This window comes from Hyperolius riggenbachi, chromosome 9 (assembly GCF_040937935.1).
Source record: "Hyperolius riggenbachi isolate aHypRig1 chromosome 9, aHypRig1.pri, whole genome shotgun sequence".
In the NCBI taxonomy this organism is placed as follows: Eukaryota; Metazoa; Chordata; class Amphibia; order Anura; family Hyperoliidae; genus Hyperolius; species Hyperolius riggenbachi.
This window is the reverse complement of record NC_090654.1, coordinates 241,289,280-241,310,045: the sequence shown is the minus strand read 5'-3', so window position 1 is coordinate 241,310,045 and position 20,766 is coordinate 241,289,280. Positions and strand designations below refer to the sequence as shown.

Genomic DNA, 20,766 nt, shown 5'->3' with positions numbered 1-20,766 from the left:
CTGCATGGGATTTTTCATGCTGAATTTGAAAAAAAAAGTTTTGATAGATTATTGCAGTTACATAACATTTTTGCAAAAGTACCTTGTGATACGGCTCTGATCAATAATGCAATATTTTTGCATTATTAATAATGACCCATTTTTAAGATTTCATGACGACAGGATCACAGTGCGATCAGTAAGAGCTGGTACAGACTAGCTTGTTCTAAATACTTGCAATGCTTTCAGATCCCTCTTTGTTGTATTTTTCCTTTACTATGAATACTGCTAATGAAGATCGATAAATGGTTTGTCTTAGTGCGCACTCATTGCACATATTGAACATAGCAGCAGATATACAGATAAGTGACCGCCTTGCTCCTACTTTAAGGGCTCTTTCACACTTCTGCAATGGTTAATTTTACGGTATCCTTTTGGGAGCAGCTAACCTGGTAGTTACATACTAGCGAAATTAGGTAAAGGGGGGGGGGGGGGGGTTGTGCATCTCTAAAAACATGCTGCAAATGACTGGTTAATCGCTCAGGCATGCACCACCTCTATTAAGCGGAAAATGCATGCCCTGCGTCCAAAACAAGTGCTACATTTATTATACTATAGATGAACTTTGGCTTCCACTATAGTTTGCATGCAAAGTATAATGTACTGGACACTTGCACCACGGTGAGGTAAACCTCCGGGCAAGTGGTCTAACCGAAGTTAAAAACAACATATGTATAACCTTGGGAGCAGCTAAGAAAAAATGTGTAACTTACATTTTAATGGACAGCGAGGAGAGGGCCAGCACATACCACAACAGGCTGCATCTGAAATGACCAACAGCTCACATGTGCAGCACCTCTAATAAGCTATCTGCACAATTCACATTCAAATCAGATGCAAAACATATGCATAAATACTATTACTTACCATGCTAGCAGGAAACTCCGAAGTACGGGATGGGAGTAGATAACCTGGTAGTTACATACTAACAAAATTAGGGGGGGGGGGGGGGGGTTGCGCATCCCTAAAACCATGCTGCAATGAAAGCTTTCATACAGCATGCGGTGTGCAGGAAGTTGCTGATTTATCACGCAGGCAAAACCATGGCACACGTCTTACCAGGAGTTGTATAAGTCTATGGCAAAGCAGGGATTTTAACTACTTGACGACCAGGGGAATTTGTGCTGATCTGTGCAGCGTGAGCTCTCCAGCCCACAGCACAGATCAGCAGGCAGCCGGGGTGACCAGACTAACCCCTCCCCCCCCCTTTTTTTTTTTTCCCCCACTAGGGGGATGTCCTGCTGAGGGGAGGGGGGGATCTGATCTCCGCCGGCACTATGTGGCTAGCGGTGGGGGGGTCCTCAAAGCCCCCCTCTGCAGCGTTTTCCGCCCCCTTTCCGTCCCTCCCCTCCTTCCCCTGGGCGCCGCAGGACGGCGATCTGTCCTCCGCCGCCTCTGACAGGCTTCAGCCTATCAGACTGCCGTGATCCCTGGCCAATCAGGTTGGGGGTCGCCGATCTCCTTTACGGCGCTGCTGCGCAGCAGCGCGCCGTATGATGTAAACTGCGGGGATTTCTTCCCCGCGTGTTTACATTTAGCTTGCAAGCCGCGATCGGCGGCTTGCAGGCTGTTTACGTAGACACCCTCCGTGAACAGACATGGAAAGGCCGCTCGTGTTTTCCATGCTAAACCACTAATGACCTGCCGACGCCTATCGGCGTTAGGCGGTCGTTAAGTGGTTAAAAGGATGGCGGTGCGGAAGCGCTTACTTTCACTTCTGTATTTCCCAAACAGGAAGTGGCCGCAAGCGAGTGTAACTTCTTGTTTGGATCTGAGCCAGATGGGGACTAACACAGTGATCCCCAAAGTCTTGTCTTGTTTTGTGCAGTGCGGCCCAGGGGCCACGCCGCTGCTGCCATTGTACAGTCTGAAGCCGGTCTGAAGCTCGGTACACGCGCCTGACCGTTGTCGCCCTAAACGAACCACCAGACAGTCTCCTGTCTACTTAGAAAGCTGAATCACAGCATTCTGAGTTAACAGGAAGTGAGTTTCTTGTGTTTACAATGAATGATCACTGTTACTGGTCACAGCAGTGATCATTCATCAGACACTCGGGCTTCATCAATCTCTGCACTGCACCGCACCGGGGACTTGGGGGCGTGTATGGCACTCGTTATTTAAACAGAGAAGTATCCATGCCCCTGGGTGCTAAAGTGAAGTTTTTAGGCGAGTAGATGCACTAACCAAGGGAGGGCCAGTGATTGAGCCCCCATGTCTGCATTTTTGCTGGCATTCCCCTGTAGGTCCTCCCAGCAAAGGGACCAACGGGGAAATGCTAGCATCTAACACCACTGTGAATATAGCCTTAGGGACCTATTGCTTTGTATTTAGTTAATACTTCCTTTAAGTGTTTTTAATATTTTGCAGCAAATGATTATTTGTCTTTCTCCTGTGTAGCTGGATGCCAGCGATTCCAGCTCTAGCAGTAACTTGTCACTGGCGAAAGTCAGGCCGAGCAGCGACCTCAATAATAGCACTGGACAATCCCCTCACCATAAGGTGCAGAGAAGCATCTCCTCCAGCCAGAAACAGAGACGGTACAGTGACCACGGTGAGTCTTTCTCCAGCTCAATGGAGTGGTCCTCTTTGAAGGATGGTTGCCTAACTTGTCGGTGTATTAGTATGTTCCTTAAAATGTGGCTCTGGCTGACTGCAGTGTGCCGTTTCCTGTGTGACAAATCTGCTGTTATGTCATCTTCCCCACACTTCTACCATCTAACTTTCTGCATTGCTTATCATCCTTGTGTACATCCAGCTCTTCAGCGCACAAACACAGAATAGAGACTGATTTGTAATTTTTTTAGTGTTGCTGGAATCGCAAACCAAAATTTTAAAACCTAAACTTGATAAAATGAATTAAAGGGATACTTAAGTGAAATTAAAAATGATTTTAAATTACCTTGGGCTTCTTCCAGCCCCCTGGACTAATTTTGTGGCCATGACATCCTCCTGGTCTGCCCCCCCCCCCAGCCAGCAATGGCGACACCCGTGGGGCTGACCTGTTGCAGCTACTGCGCATGTGCGGCATTGAGCCGTGTGCACCCTGAACGCACTCCCGCAGTCTGAGTCCTCTGCGTACGCGGAGATTGCTACCACAGGAGCGTGATCGGTGTATGCGCAGCTTGGGGTCGTGCATGTGTAGTAGCCGCTGGCGACCGGCGGCCTTGCAGTGGTCGCCACTGCTGGCTGGAGGGGACCAGGAGGACAGTGTGGGCACAGAACGAGTCCAGGGGGATGGAAGAAGACCCAGGTAAGTTAAAATTATTTTTCATTTTCCCTTAAGTATTCCTTTAAGATCCTTATTTTAACGTTTACCCATACTGCAGGAAAGATTGAACTCTGGGGGCCGTTTCACACTCGGAATGCAAATATTGCTGCAATTTGCGATTCTTGTTCTGTTGGGAATCACAATGCAAATTGCACCCAAAACACTGCATGCAGCTCGTTTGCGATTTATGCAAATGCTGCAGTAAGAATGATCCCATAGGGAGATCAGCAAAGTACTGAGGGCCCATTTCCACTATCGCGAATTCGCATGCGTTTTCGCATGCAAATTCGCATAGCAATACAAGTGAATGGGACTGTTTCCACTTGTCAGGATTCCTTTGCGTTTTTCTGTGCAGAAAAAATTTGCATGGCAGAGCCGTCAGAATTCGCATACCACATACCGCTATGCGAATCGCGTACAATGTATTTAATAGGAAATTCGCATGCGGTTTGGGTATGTGAATTTTCTTGCGAATTCGCATAGAAACAATGGAAAATCACACCAGCACTACCATGGTTAAATTTGCATACATCGTCATCCATGCGAATTCGTATGAAAATTCGCATACACCCGCATGCGAATTTCGCATCCGCATGCGAATTTTTACCGTGGCGATTCGCACCGCACAAGTGGAAAAGCAACCTGAAAAGCGTCCAAGTGTGAACCAGCCCTTAAATAAAATAAAATACGTTTTTTACTATTAATCAACAGTTGTCATTTGTGAACAGACGAGAATACTTGTGCACAAAAGCAAAGTTCCGACAGTACAGTTGCAGTGTTGTAGAAATTACAATGCTGCAGTGAGATTCTTCACATATCAACATGCTGAAAAGTGCTTCAGTGTCAACTAGCCCATAGGATGCAACGATCATCCTTGGTTTTTAGAGGCTCCCCTGCAGCACATGGCCTGCCCCTGTGCAAAGGCACTGATTGTGCAGGATTGATGTAGAGTGGCTAATAAACTATTGATGGCAGCTCTCTGGCTTAGATTAAAGGACCATTAGTACTTAGATACATTTTCTGTGATGTGTATGTAGCCATATTAATCCACTTATTTTCAATTTAACTTGTTGATGATCTTGTATTTGTAAAGGGGCACTACAGCAAAAAATTGTAAAATGTAAAATATGTGTAAACATATGCAAATAAGTACACTTTTTTTCTAGAATTAAATGAGCCATAAATTACTTTTCTCCTATGTTGCGGTCACTCACAGTAGGTAGTAGAAATCTGACAGACGTGACAGGTTTTGGACTAGTCCATCTCTTTATCGGGGATTCTCTGGGATATATTTATTTTCAAAGGCACTTAGTGAATGGCAGTTGCTCTGTCCAACTGCCAAAAAACTGTGTAGGGAGCAGGGAGGCTGGACAGCATTGTTGTTTAAATCTTTTTTTAGGGAATATCGTTATAAAGAATAAAAGCCTTGCTGAGAATCCCCTATGAAGAGATGGACTAGTCCAAAACCTGTCACTTCTGTCAGATTTCTACAACCTACTGTAAGTGACAGCAACATAGAAGAGTAATTTATGGCTCATTTTACTCTGGAAAAAGTGTACCTCTTATTTGTATGTGTTTGCACATATTTTAAATTTTACAATTGGTGCCACACCACCTTTTGAGCTTAATTTTTTTTTTTTTTTATTAATGGAAACCTCAGGGAAAAGTAACAAAATGAGCTTTACTTACCAAGGGCTTCCTCGAGCCCCTGGCAGCCGACATGTCCCTTGCTGCAGCTCTGGAGTTTCGGCATTTGCATGCAGAAAAACGTGTGTTTTTCACAGTGAACGCACACAATGTGCATAATTCTGCAGGGTGTCAGGTTTTTTTCTGCATGCAAAAAACTCATTCACGTGTGGACTAGCCCATTGATAACCATGAATTCTCAATGAGAAACCGAGAGAGAACACAGAGCCCAATATAGTGCAGTATGTACTGGATTGATGTGGGTAATGAGGCAAGCATGTCAAGTTATAATCGCAAACATGGCTTACCACTAAGGCAACCACTGTAGAGCAAGGTGGGGATATAAGACCCGTCCCCACTCTGGATTAAGAAGTCGCTCTCTGTAGATCTGGGAACAAGAGGTTAGCACCCTTCCACCATGGGTGGGCTCGAACAATGTGGAAATGAACAGAGGCACCAAAAGGTTAAAAGTAGCTAAAACTTTTAAAAAATGAGTAAATACGTGTAAAACAGAGGCGCCAAAAGTATAAAAACAAATTCTTAAAAATTTAAAATTGCTTTGGAGGCAGTGGTGGACCCACCTCCTGTAAGCAGACCCAAGAGGCTGTATTATTTCAACAAAGTATTTATTGGGTATACTCCAGGGGGATTTCGCAACGCGTTTCACAGGCTTTGCACCCGCTTCCCCAGGCAATACACAATAGGAGCATACATCAGCAATTGATCCGGGACACGCAAGCGTGTCCCGGATCAATTGCTGATGTATGCTCCTATTGTGTATTGCCTGGTGAAGCGGGTGCAAAGCCTGTGAAACGCGTTGCGAAATCCCCCTGGAGTATACCCAATAAATACTTTGTTGAAATAATACAGCCTCTTGGGTCTGCTTACAGGAGGTGGGTCCACCACTGCCTCAAAAGCAATTTTAAATTTTTAAGAATTTGTTTTTATACTTTTGGCGCCTCTGTTTTACACGTATTTACGTGTGTGTGTGTGTGTGTGTGTGTGTGTGTGTGTGTGTGTGTGTGTGTGTGTGTGTGTGTGTGTGTGTGTGTGTGTGTGTGTGTGTGTGTGTGTGTGTGTGTGTGTGTGTGTGTGTGTGTGTGTGTGTGTGTGTGTGTGTGTGTGTGTGTGTGTGTGTGTGTGTGTGTGTGTGTGTGTGTGTGTGTGTGTGTGTGTGTGTGTGTGTGTGTGTGTGTGTGTGTGTGTGTGTGAATACATGGTGGAGGGGGATACCCCTTTTTTTTCTACTGTCTACGGAGAGCGACTTCTTAAATCCTGAGTGAGTACAGGAAAATTTCCTCACCTGCCTATACAGTGGTTGCCTGGAGGTAACCCTGGTTTGTGAGTATAAATTTATACTCTTTTTTCATAATTCACTTGCCTTAACATATTACACTATTGGGCTCTCGGTTTGTCTTTTACATATATTTTTAAAAAATGAGGGAGGCAGTGGTGGACTTGCCTCCTCCAAGCAGACACAAAAACAGGTTGATATATCAACAAGCAAATGTATTTATATATACACTCCAAAGGATCAAAGCAACGTGTTTCGCAGGTGTGGCCCAGCTTCATCAGGTAATGGGGATGGAGCATACAGCAACAAGTGTTTGACTCAGCCTAGCGCCTCTGAATTCTTGGTCAGAATGCATTTTTCTGTGCAGAAAAGGTGTATGAAAACAGAGAAGTGTGAACCCTGCCTGATAGCAGTGAGCATAAATTCCCTTCCCTGTCAGTAAATGACTCCCACTGAGGTCTTTGAAGTTGTGAACCCATGTTGCGTTCTCTTTTTCTAGCTGGCCCTGCTATCCCTGCTGTTACGGTTTACCCAAAACGAAGCCAGACAAGCACCACGGATAACGATCTGAAGGAAGAGGGGGTACAGTCTCGGAAGTCCAGCAGCAGCGCGGTTAGTGGGAGAGGTCTTGCGCCTCCTAGCCCAATGCTTGGAAACGCAAACAATCCTAATAAAGCGGATATCCCGGACAGAAAGAAGAGTTCGGTTGTGCCCAGTGTAAGTATGGAACGGTTTCTGTGCAGCTTCCTGTCTTGCTGATCTTCAAAACGTAACTCTTGTCTATAGTTCTTAAAGGGACATCATGGTGAATAATTGTAAAATTTAAAAACCATATGTACACATGTATACACTTGTTCCAGAGTAATTGCACAGTTTTTTTTAGTTCCTGTGTAGCTGTCGCTTACAGTAGGTTTTGTAATGTGGTAGCTTTAAACATCTTGCCGACAGGTTTTGGATTAGGCCATCTCCTCATGGGGGTTTCTCAAAGTTTCTATAAAGGATGACTGAAGCGAGAGGATGCCATGTTTTTTAAGCAATACCAGTTTCCTGATAATCCTGCTGATCCTCTGCCTCTAATACTTCAAGCCATACACATTGAACAAGCATGCAGATCTGATGTTGCTGACATTATTGGCAGATCTGACCCATCCCTTCGTAGGCTAGTGATGACCCCTCCATTGGCAGGGTGGGTGCTTAGAGGTGTATGCTCCAAGTTAGAAGTCAAGTATTTACTGCAGGCCTGAGATGTGGCAAAAGTCACTGGGCACTCGGGAGAGGATTTGGGCACTAGTCTAGTTTATTGGACCCAGCAGGAAAACTTGTAGTGAAATTTCACTAACGTTATTGGTTGGACAGCACCCTCTCGATCTGCAAGTTTTTGATTGGTTATAGTTAGCTACGCCCACACTATATAAGTTTCCTGCTGGCTCCACTAAACTAGACTGGAGCTAGGATTTTAAGTTTGTGATCCCGTTAGAGGTGGGCACCTTACTCTGCTGGTGCTTTTCAATTTAGAAACTTTGACGGCAGCACACAAGTAGCCCTTAGATCTGCACAGGTCTGTCTGTATTGCCAGTTCACCTTTCACTTAAAGTGGATCCGAGATAAACTTTTACTCATTGCATAATTGTGTTCCTTTCATATAGTTTATAGGGCATTTCTCAAGCCAAATACTTTTTTTGTTTTGTTTTAATACTTTAGTTCCCTATAAACTAAACAAGCCTCACCCACATTTTTCACAGTGCCTTGGCATTTTCAGACCGTAGCAAGGGCTTACAGGAGCTCTGTCTGGGTAGGAGGAGGGGGAGGTGTTACTAGTCATTGATTTCAGAGGGAGGAGGAGAGGGGACTGGATTTACAGAGAGGCAAGCTAATAGCATCTCCTGATAGCTGATAGCAGCCTGTGACAAACAGAACATGGCTGCCCTCATTGTATCACAGGAAGAAATCCTATTCTGTTGAAGCGGTTTGCAGATAGATATGCTGTGTAAACGATCTAAACTTAAGGTAACATATATAGACAAGTTACTACTTATAGTTAGTTTTTTATCTCGGAACCCGCTTTATGTGCTAATGACAGAATGACTTTAAAGCTAACCCATTTAATGTAGTCATTGGGCTCTATTCACAAAACATCTCATGATTTATCACCTGAGTGATAAAATTAACCTTTCAGCACTTTTATAAGCAAAATAATCACTCAAAGGAAGTTATTCCTGATTAACTTAATTTCAAGATTACTGTTCTTACCTTAATTATATTATATTTTTGCTGTTTGGAAGCCTAAACATATAACCTAGATGAGGTGAAAACAGTCGAAAAAGCTTTGGGAATCATGCCCATTGTGTGATAAGAGATAACCTAATCATACATTGGCTACAGTTAAATTCTTCAGTCATTTGAGATTGGAGCAGATACAGCACCGCAATGTAGAACTGCGTAAACTGAGCTCTGCACCTAAACTTTGCCAGTGACATTATCCATCATATTGAAAGGCACATGTGAGCGACTTCCTCCTGACACCAGGGAACCTCCTCCTGACATTCTTTGCAACAGTAATACAGTACTGTCAAACCAGTTTTCATAAAAGTAATAAGATTGCGTACCTTTATCATTTGCTCACTTTATTTTCAAAATTATTTCTCAAAGCGCTATAATCACTAATCCAATCAGATTCTTACACAGACCATAAAGTCCAGATCTGGTAAATCTCATCAATATACTAAGTTAAAAAACCATAAGCCAAAGTTGATCATAAATTAAAGCACGAATGCAAAAATCTAATCGTAGAAGAAATGCAAAGTCCAGCAATAGTATTTGAACGTGTGCGCTCTATTGCCGGCTGTAGGTGAGCCAATTCAATAGATTGCATGTACATATACAGTATAGTGCTCAACATCTGGAGAAAACTCAACTGATTAGTGTGACCACTGTTAGGTCATAGATCATTTTGGGCTTCCTATAATCTTCTCTGGCCCTTTAATATCTCCTTGTACCGTGTTGTACGGTATACAAGTAGGCTCCTCATTGGTTATACCTGTGAATGTTTGTGGCTTCCTGCACAACATGCACGGTCGCTGGGCCTTGAGGACAGGGCCAGGGACTCTGCTGGTGATCTGAACACACCGCTGGTAATGAGTGACAGATTCCAACTTTGGAGCACACTGGAACTTTACTCCACTGGAATCCCAAAGCGATCTATGACCAATCTAAACGTGGTCACACCATTCGTGTGAGTGCTCTCCCTCAGAGTTGCCCGGTGGTGAGGTCACCTTATTTTTCCCAAGTTAAAGGATACCCTAACTGACATGTGACATGAGCTAGACGTGTATGTACAGTGCCTAGCACACAAATAACTATGCTATGTTCCTTTTTTCCTTTCTCTTCCTGAAAGAGTTAAATATCAGGTATGCAAGTGGCTCACTGACTCAGACAGGAAGTGACTACAGTGTGACTCTCACTGATAAGAAATTCCCTTTTTTACCTCTTTCTTGCTCTCAGAAGCTATTTTCTGCTAGGAACATTTTTTATAGTTGGAATTTCTGATCAGTGAGGGTCTCACTGTAGGCACTTCCTGTTTGAGTCAGGACTGAGTCAGCCACTTGCAAACCTGATATTTAACTCTTTCAGGCATAGAAAGAAAAAAAAGGAACACAGAATAGTTATTTGTGTGCTAGGCACTGTACATACACATGTCTGTCTCATGTCACATGTCAGTTCGGGTATCCTTTAAGTTAAAGGACACGTGACATGATGAAATGGGCATATGTATGTATAGTGCCAAACAGAGCCGGGACAAGTTCCCCCTGCACCCAAGGCTGAGACTCCAAAGTGCGCCCCCCCCACATCCATTCCACTCCAGCTGTCGCACACTGATTGCTATTAGACTAAGAGGCGCCCCAGGACCCCCAACACTATAATCTCTAGTTGTCTGGCTTTCAGTCACTGCCATGTATCCCCTTTTCTTATTGCGCTCTGCTTCAAACACAATAGGGGAATGATAGCTGAGTGAGTTGTGTGCCCCCTCCTACACTGCGCCCTGAGGCTGGAGCCTCTCCTGCCTCGGCCCGGCCCTGGTGCCAAACACACAAATTAGGATGTGTTCCTTTTTTTTCTTTCTCTGTCTGAAAGGGTTAAAAAGCAGGTATGCAAGTGACAGTTTCTGTCTGGGTCAGACTATAGCATAACCCTCACTGATTAGTAATTAAAGCCATAAAATACTTTCCTGTCAGCAAATGGCTTATGAGAGCAGGAAATGGATAAAGAGGGTCAATAACTTATAGATTTGAGCTCTAGCGTACGTCAATGAAGGCATCATTGAGCAACGACAATGAAACAGTAAAAACCTAAAAACTAGATTTAAATGTAAAATAAAACTGTGTGCAAATCTAAAGTTCTTTTTAGGAGGAGAATGGATACAGATTTTCTCATCAGTTTTTCACCTCGGATGTCCTTTAAGGATCTTGTGAACACGGTGTTTAAAGGGTTAACATTTCCTGTTCCAAATGTGTTTGCGCAAGCTGGATGGTGTTTTTTTGTTTTTTTTTTTTTGTTTTTTTCACCCAAAACATTACCGAGTGTGCCTGTCGTGTACAGTTTTCTCACCCCCCTCGCTGTGGAAAACCGTGTCAGCTTAGGGAGCTGACATTTAAGCAGGATTAGATCGTGTCCTTGCCAGAAAATGCCCCAAACGAGCACAGGGTAAACGTTTAAAGGTCAGCTCACAAGACGAGGGTGCCGGCAATTAGTATTCAGTGGGATTCCAAACACGGAATTTGTACTTACGCTGCCGGAACTGACAGTATGTTTTTTGTTTTTCTTTCCTTCAGAGTAACTCTACCTCCAGTGGGATGACCCGCCGGAATACATATGTTTGTAACGAGCGAGCGTCTACTGACCGGAACTCTGTTATTCAGAATGGCAAAGAGAACAGGTAACCAGTACTGTTGGGGCTCTGGTGGAAGGTTCACAACCAGAACTCTTACGCAGGACTTGAGCAAATCCCATTAGGCATTTTTCACATGTGTATTTCATTCTGTTTATCTGGATATGGTTATTGAACATTGTGACTAATTTAAATATGTTCTTACTGATGCTTTTATTTAGCAACATTTGGTAGCTTGATATTCGGCATGCATTTAAAGAGAACTGGTCAACACTGTACTTATGGAAGAGTTTTATTAACTAATTATAATTCTGATGACGTGTTCTTTGAGGCAGCAGGGCCAGCCATTCAGCCAATCAGTGAGGAGCAGTGTGTGGGAGGGGAGATGACAAGCTTCCTTCTTGTTGGAAATGGAAAAAATAGAGCCAGGCTGATTGAGATGAGTTTTATTACAGCAGAAACATTTCTGATTATATTGGAATGCTTGCAATGCAGGGTAAGCTTGCAGGCTGCATAATAAACACCGGGCAGTGGGTAAATGGACTTTGATTTTATGGCTGACAATCCCTCTTTAAAGATTTGGATTTGCTTTTCGTATTTTCTCTACAAATGACAGCAAAGGCTAAGTACCCTTTTCACCCCATCATTCCCCGTCTTAAGACATTTGCTGCTTTGTCTGTCACAACATCTGTTCTCTCCCAACTCGTCGCTGATTGTAAAATTCTGCAGTTCCATAGTTAAGAGGAATGTAAAATTAATGTCTGCATGCACTTTTAGACCTACTTCAGACAGCAGTGTCTGGTCAACTTGCATGGAGTTGGAGAATGCATGGGTGTTTAAAAGCTGCTGTTCCTGTATTACAGGCAGCATGACGTTACCCATGTAGGCAAAGAGGGCACAAAACCAAAAGGATAAACTGGCAGCAATAATTTATGGACAATAACTAATGCTAGGGACTGCCTGCTTTGTCTGTCACAACATCTGTTCTCTCCCAACTCGTCGCTGATTGTAAAATTCTGCAGTTCCATAGTTAAGAGGAATGTAAAATTACAAATCTGTTTCATGCCTATGAGCGGAGAGATGGTTGAAGTCATTTATCATTTAGACAGATGCAGAGAAAAGTAGAGCAAAACCGGAGCGGTTGTCCACAACGGGTGGTTGTGCGGTAGTTTTTGTCTTTAAAAGGGGTTGTAACATAAAAAAAATTGCCTTAAAATAGTTACTGCCCCAAACATAACCCATCTTTTTTTTAAAATGGGTTCCTATATGTTTAATTTTTAGGCTTCAGAGCTCCATAACCAAACATTCCGCAGAGATCACCTGACAGGACTTAAGAGGTCACCGTCTGTGATAAATTTCAGAATGTAAAGCAAGGAGAGGGGAACACTTTACAGGGAGCAAACACTAATTTCTAGATTAATATTGAAAAAAAAAATTATTATCAGTACAATTCCTTCTTAATGTCTGCATGCACTTTTAGACCTACTTCAGACAGCAGTGTCTGGTCAACTTGCATGGAGTTGGAGAATGCATGGGTGTTTAAAAGCTGCTGTTCCTGTATTACAGGCAGCATGACGTTACCCATGTAGGCAAAGAGGGCACAAAACCAAAAGGATAAACTGGCAGCAATAATTTATGGACAATAAGTAATGCTAGGGACTGCCTGTAGTAAGTATTTAAGATGGGGTACTTTTCTTTTTTTGAAGCTGAAATTTGATTGGTTGCTCTGGGGGACTGCTCCAATTTTCCTCTAGTCTTCTTTCACTGGTATCTGTAGATCCGATCCTGTGCATATGCTGCTTTTGGCCAGGCAGGCTCTCATCTTGAACGTCATCCATAGACTAGGTAAAGCTGTGAATGAAGCTTTTTAACATTCTTGCATAATCCATTTTTTGACCGGTTCTCTTTAATAAATAATGGTTGATAGGGATCATTTAGAACCCTTTTTTTTTTTTTTTTTGTAAACTGTACAGATGTCCCATTCCATACTTTTATATAGCCAGATTAGTGCGTAGAGGTTTACATGACAAAGAAACAAGAAACTGTTACACCTAGAAAGCATTTCAGCTGGCCTGTAACTTTATACATATTGTCCTGATAATGGTAGCTCAAGTTCCTCAGCACCTCAGTGAGGCAGTCATTGTACTAGGTCTATACTGGCTTCTTTAACGGAGTCGATCTCATGCTTCATCAGCAGAGGAAGTACCTGTGGATAAGGTAGTTGGTAGCAGCTAGTAGGTTGAAATACACTACTGAAGAGCACTGGATGAGAGGAGGGATAGACTTCAATCCCTGCTACGTTAAATATGCTGTCCAGACCATGGGTTCTTCAGTCTACTGGGTCAGTCCATACAGGATTTTCTATCCATTTTTGTAGTAGCCAATGGAGCTTTCAGGGTTTTCTAGAGGACAATTGAGTTTTTCAACCATCCTAAACTGGGACTCCAGGTTTTAAGGATACAAACTATTACGCTAAATATAAATTTGCGTTTCCAGAAAGCAGAAGGTATTTGCAATTTCACTTGTGTTCAAGAAAAACTTTCATGATGCATCACTTCAGAATATGCATATCAAAGATATATATTGATATATTCAACTACACTATTGCATAGTTGATCAGGGCCTCATTTTAAGCACATGCAAGTGCAATAGCCAGCTGGAAGAGCTGTGGTGTAGCTATTGGTGCCCTCTTGCCGTTAGAACATTTTGGAATGACTCTGTGCACACTCCTGTGTTTAATATAAACATGCAGTTCAGCAGGCTGTGTGCTTGTTGGGCAGTTCAGTGCCTCATCTGCTGGCCAAAGTGCCATTCAGGTGCAATTTTTAAAAGGAGTTTAGACATTTCTAGGCTGCCATATTTTTCTTTTAAACAATACCAGTTGCCCAGCAGTCATACTGATCATTCTGGCATCAGTAATATCTGAATTACAGACCTGAAACGAGCATGTGGCTTGTCTCCCTACCTTATATCTCTCCTCTATATGCATTGGAGAGACATCCAGACTGCCAGATCATCTTGTCTGACCACCAGCCAAGGCCAGTTGTCCTCCTTACCATTCCTGTTCTGTTATGTGCATTGCCTTCACTGCCATAGCAACTGAACATGTCTGAACAAGACTCTCTCCCAATCTATTGCCCCATGAGTTAAGTCCCAGTCCCTGCAGACTACAGTAGATGTGCATCTAGGCTGCAGAAGACCATGAAAGCTAGTTGTGAGAATATCCATTCACACAATATCTATCTGTTCAGGTGGTTACATAAACTTCAAACGTTGTCTTCTATAATTAATGTATTGCTAACCTCCCCTTCACGTGAGGTGGTTATGTTTCATGGACATAAAGGAATAATTTGCATATTCTACCTTCTGTCCTGAAGTGATGCATTATGGGTGTTCCTTCTCAGACTTAAAGGAAAATGTTGCAAATACATATTTTTAAAGTGATGACGTACTCTCAAAACTAAAATGTTAGCAACTACTCGGTTACATAAAAAAGCATTTGAAAGCATTCACAGGTATTCCCTGCGTGTAAAAATATTTATTTTCACTGCAAAGAACAGTACAGGTTTTCATATCGCTGGCTAATTGGTAAAAGTAATCGTTGCCGGCCAGGAGACATTCTATGTCTGTGTTTTTACTCTGCCCCCCTCTTTTTCTGCTGAAGTGAATCAGCTGTTGCCAGGGCATTGTGTATTCAGCAGAGGAAGGGAGCAGATTCAAGACAGTCTCCTGGCCAGCAAATTATTGCCAATTAGCCGGAGATAAGCAAGCTTGTTCTGCGCTCTACGGTGAAAGTAAACTATTTTACACACGGAATGCTTTCATCTGTTTTATGTACCTAAAAGTAGTTACTGTGATTTTAGTTTTGGGAGTATAATCCTACTTTAACGTAAACCTGAGATCTAAAAATAGAAGTGTGTGTGTGTGTGTGTGTATAGATATAGATGCGAAAGTTTACACAACCTTGTTAATCATCATGATGTTCCTGTATAAATTGTTGGTTGTTACGATAAAAAAAGTCAGTTAAAAATATCATAGGAGACACACAGTGATATTTGAGAAGTGAAATGAAGTTTAATGAATTTACAGAAAGTGCGCAATAATTCTTTAAACAAAATTAGGCAGGTGCATATATTTGGGCACCACAAAAAAGAAATGAAATCAATATTTAGTAGATCCTCCTTTTGCAGAAATTACAGCCTCTAAACGATTCCTGTACGTTCCAATGAGAGTCTGGATTCTAATTAAAGTTGTTTTGGACCATTCCGCTGCGTAATATGTTGGTGCTTTATAAATGCAATAAATAATAATTCCTCTTTATAAAACATCTCTAGTTCATTCAGGTTTGATGGCTTCCGAGCATGGACAGCTCTCTTTAACTCGCACCACAGATTTCCAATTATATTCAGGTCTGGGGACTGAGATGGCCATTCCAGAACGTTGTACTTGTTCTTCTGTATGAATGCCTTAGTGGATTTTGAGCAGTGTTTAGGGTCATTGTTTTGTTAAAAGATCCAGCCCCAGCGCAGCTTCAGCTTTGTCACGGATTCCTGGACATTGGTCTCCAGAATCTGCTAATACTGAGTGAAATCCATGCGTTCCTCAACTTTGACAAGATTCCCAGTCCCTGCCCTGGCCACACAGCCCCACAGCATGATGGAAACACCAACACATTTTACTGTAGGTAGCAGGTGTTTTTCTTGGAATGCTGTGTCGTTTTTCCTCCATGCATAACGCCCCTTGTTATGCCCAAGTAACTCCATTTTAGTTTTATCAGTCCACAGCACGTTATTCCAAAATGAAGCTGGCTTGTCCAAATGTGCTTTAGCATACCTCAAGGGGCTCTGTTTGTGCTGTGGGTGGAGAAAAGGCTTCCTCTGCATCACTCTCGCATACAGCATCTCCTTGTGCAAAGTGCGCTGAATGGTTGAACGATGCACAGTGACCCCATCTGCAGCAAAATGATATTGTAGGTCTTTGGTGCTGGTCTGTGGGTTGACTTGGACTGTTCTCACCATTTGTTGCTTCTGTCTATCTGAGATTTTTCTTGATCTGCCACTTCGAGCCTTCATTTGAACTGAGCCTGTGGTCCTCCATTTCCCCAATATGTTCCTAACTGTGGAAACAGGCAGCTGAAATCTCTGAGACAGCTTTCTGTATCCTTCCCCCTAAACCGTGATAGTGAACAAACTTTGTCTTCAGGTAATTTGAGAGTTGTTTTGAGACCCCCATGTCTCTACTCTTCAGAGACAATTAAGATGCGGTAAACTTACAATTGACCCCCTTAAATACTCTTTCTTATAATTGGATTCACCTGTGTATGTAGGTCAAGGGTCGCTGAGCTTACAGAGCTAATTTGAGTTCCAATAATTAGTTCTAAAGGTTTTGGAATCCATAAAATGAAAATCGTGCCCAAATGTATGCACCTGCCTAATTTTATTTAAACAATTATTGCACACTGTAAATCCAATAAACGGATAATACTTCTCAAATATTACTGTGTGTGTCTCCTATATGATATATTTAACTGACATTTTTTATCGTAACAACCAACGATTTATACAGGAAAATCATGACTTTTAACAAAGTTGCCTAAACTTTTGCATCCCACTAGATAGATAGATAGATAGATAGATAGATAGATAGATAGATAGATAGAGAGGATTTGTTGGAGCAGCTTAAGTTGCAAAGATTAAACATCTGATTCCCCCAGAGGTTCTTCCAACCCTAGTCCACGCCTTCATCACATCACGGCTGGACTACTGAAATGCCCTTTATGCTGGCCTCCCCAAAAAGGACCAGCGTCGCCTGCAATTAGTGCAGAATGCTTCTGCCAGATTGCTAACAAACCAGCCTCGAAACTGTCACATTACACCGATCCTTCGCTCACTGCACTGGCTACCAGTAGAATGGAGAATACTCTTCAAGATTGGACTGCTGAAATTCAAATCCCTGCGCAATCTGGGCCCTGGATACATGAAGGACCTGCTGAAGCTGACCACACCTCTCACAACCTCAGATCAGCAAGTTCTATAAACTTGGTCACTCTCAAAAAATCTGGATAGAGCCTTCTGTCATGCTGCCCCTACTCTTTGGAACTCCCTGCCACACCCAGTAAAGACTGCACCATCCCTGGAGCTATTTAAATCCAGACTGAAAAGCCACCTGTTTAGCCTGGCATTTCCAGACTTATAAAATTCTTCCTCTGTACCACGATGGTCGGAGCCATGCTTATGCGCTTTGAGTCCCATGGGAGAAATCGCTTTACAAACGTTATTTGTTGTTGTTATAGATAGATATAGATGCAGTAGTAAATGTTCAGTGTTACTACTGAAATATGTATTAGACCTCCTCTCTCCCCTCCTCTGTTCCAGCGAGTCTCCACACGTAGTGTTAAGTAGGTCGATATGTGTTGTGGCGCTTGAGCGAGAATTTGCTTAACGCCGCTTGACATGGCACAGAGATGTCAGTGAATCTGAGCCGGCAGGCCACCTCATTGCCCGTGGCCATTGGCAGGCAGTGCTAGATTCCAGCTTCTCAAGAAGCCAAGCGGTTCACAGGAGGGACGTGCTCTTTAAATCCACATTCATATTTCATTATGCTCTGTAGCCGGGCGCACTGGCTGCAATCTAGAAGATATTTATAGTGTCTCAGGGAGCAGAAGGCATTATCTACACATGACTTTGCCCATGAATGGACAAGCTGTAGAGGAAGTGTTGACTTTGTATTAATGTGCACTGTAATTTTTTTTTTTTTTGCGATGCATGGCAGTACAAGAGTAATTTTATTTTATTTTGTCGATTTTTCTGCTCTTTATCATTTGCGCCTGTGTTATTGGTCCATTATACTGTTCTGTCTGCCCAAACCTATTTCCCCCCCACCCCATCACAGCCTGACAGGAATTTTCGCTTATGCAACTAGTCCCGCCTCAGTATTCGCCATATCCTCCATCTTTGCTCGACTGAGGCATCCGAAATCCATGTCCATGTCAGCCTCCAGACACTCGGAGATGTTGCCACCAATTACCAGCGAAGGCGATAACTTCGGGCCTGCGTAAGAATTCATCCGTCTCAACAAATAAACCGAATATACCCCTCCACCCTCAATAAAGTAATGTCAAACTAACATGTTCCCCGCCCCTCAGTGTTGGTCTGTCCCCCAGTGTTAATACAAGGCTGGTTTTGTATTGTATGCTGGGCCACTATATATCCTATATTTTATTACTCCTTTTCCTGTCTTGTAGCTAAAGGTTTTAAAATGTTGTATGTCTTTCATAGTAATGTCATTTGTGGATCCCACAAAACTGATATCTCAATTCCTGCAATTACAAGCCCAAATCCAGCAAAATGTGTAGTTTTGGAATCAGAACTTTTTTATTTTTACTGTTGTCTGGTTCCCTGGTGTAGATTTATTTACATTTATATACAGTGTACACAACAGCCCAGGCTAAACCTTGTGGGTGTAAGTTATGCAGAATTCACCTCCTAGAGCCTTCTGGGAAATCAGGCGTTTCTGCTGACTTCTGAACACAGTGTTCCACAGTGATGCACGTACCAGCAGTAAAGATTTGCCCACCTGTGACAAATTTAAAAATGTATGTCGGGGATAGGAAAGACTTCATAAATTTCAGTGGTTTGCAAAAGTATTTGGCCCCCTAGAAGTTTTCCACATTTTGTCATATTACTGCCACAAACATGAATCAATTTTATTGGAATTACACGTGAAAGACCAAAACAAATTGGTGTACACGTGAGTGGAATGAAAATCCTACATGATGCCGAACAATTTTTACAAATAAATAACTGCAAAGTGGGGTGTCCGTAATTATTCAGCCCCTTTGGTCTGAGTGCAGTCAGTTGCCCATAGATATTGCCTAATGAGTGCTAATGACTAAATAGAGTGCACCTGTGTGTAATCTAATGTCAGTACAAATACAGCTGCTCTGTGATTGCCTCAGAGGTTGTCTAAGAGAATATTAGGAGCAACAACACCATGAAGTTCACAGAATACTCCAGACAGATCAGGGATAAAGTTATTGAGAAATGTAAAGCAGGCTTGGGCTACAAAAATATTTCCAAAGCCTTGAACATCCCACGGAGCCCTGTTCAAGCGATCATTCAGAAATGGAAGGAGTATGGCACAACTGTAAACCTACCAAGACAAGGCCGTCCACCTAAACTCATAGGCCGAACAAGGAGAGCGCTGATCAGAAATGCAGTCAAGAGGCCCATGGTGACTCTGGACGAGCTGCTAAAATCCAGGGCTGTGGAGTAGGAGTCGGAGTCGTGGAGTCGGGCAATTTTGGGTGCCTGGAGTCTGAGTCGGGAAAAAATGCTCCGACTCCTAATGAATTTGTAACTGTAATTAAAATAGAAAATATGATAAAATGTTCTATTTCTCAGATAATAGTCATTAAAAATAATGTATATATACAGTAATAGCTGTGCTTAGTCCACAAAAATGAAATAAACCAATCAAAATTAGTTACTTGTGCTGCTTCAATAAAGCAGTCCCCGTATTTTTAAGGTCAGATATACATATCTGATTGTGACTGTATATATGATGCGTACACAGGAATCTCTTATATATACTAAATAACATCTATGCTGTAAGAATAAAGCCTGATGTGTAGCTGTGTCACTAATAGAGATGGTCAATGAGATGGAAATAATTCTGCACTGATGCTGATTTATGCAAATGTATGCACTCCCTTTGCTGATGAAATCAAATAATTTGATATGTTATTAAAATTTGGTTTGGTGACTACAAATTAAAGGGTACCTGAGACGGATGTAAAGTTTTATACATACCTGGGGCTTCCTCCAGCCCCCTTCAGGCTAATCAGTCCCTCACTGTCCTCCACCACCCGGATCTTCTGCTATGAGTCCTGGTAATTCAGCCAGTCAGCGCAGTCCGGCCGCATGCCACTCCCACAGCCAGGAACATTCTGCACCTGCGCAATAGTGCTGCACAGGTGTAGTATGCTCCTAGCGGTGGAGTGTGTTCATGCGCACTACGCCAGACTGGCTCAAGTACCTGGACTCATAGCAGAAGATCCAGGTGGTGGAGGAGGACAACGAGGGACTGATTATCCTGAAGGCGGCTGGAGGAAGCCCCAGGTATGTATAAAACTTTAATTTCATCTGTCTCAGGTTTACTTTGTTACACAGTAGTACTATACTCTACATATGCACTCCTCACAGAGCTGCAGGGAATCCACTGAGAATGCTGTGCACATTGAACACAGAGGTGTTGTCTGTTTACAATCTCCTCATTCCCCTGCAGAGTACCTGCACATCATTCTAACATGTACCCACACTTACATTGCCTAGGGCCTGATAGATGTTCTTTGTTCCGGTTTGTACCTTTTACAAGTACTATTACTAAGGACTAGTTTTAGTCTAAAGGGAATAAATATAGTAGTCTACATATCCTTCTCACTTCAGTTGTCTTGTAAAATTCCTAAGCGTTGGCAGTTATGAGACGAATTTCATGTTACATACTTTTAACCAGCTGAGCGGTCTGGACGAGCTCAGCTCGTCCAACACCGCCAGCGGCTGCCGCTCAGGCCCTGCTGGGCCGATTTTGATGAAA

The 20,766-nt window shown here is 42.8% G+C and overlaps 1 protein-coding gene across 10 annotated transcripts in view; it reads left to right on the top strand.

The window, feature by feature from the left end:
• The window catches only part of MARK3 (microtubule affinity regulating kinase 3), a 158,052-nt gene that overhangs the window by 93,204 nt on the left and 44,082 nt on the right, over window positions 1-20,766 (top strand). For 6 of the 10 annotated variants that reach the window (XM_068254216.1, XM_068254215.1, XM_068254218.1 and 3 more), the window contains exons 12-15: window positions 2,437-2,590; window positions 6,787-7,004; window positions 11,117-11,220; window positions 18,064-18,225. In XM_068254216.1, coding sequence (XP_068110317.1) covers window positions 2,437-2,590; window positions 6,787-7,004; window positions 11,117-11,220; window positions 18,064-18,225 — 638 coding nt within the window. The remainder of the gene's footprint in view (window positions 1-2,436; window positions 2,591-6,786; window positions 7,005-11,116; window positions 11,221-18,063; window positions 18,226-20,766) is intronic. The other 4 variants (XM_068254219.1, XM_068254220.1, XM_068254221.1 and 1 more) reach the window with 1 other exon arrangement.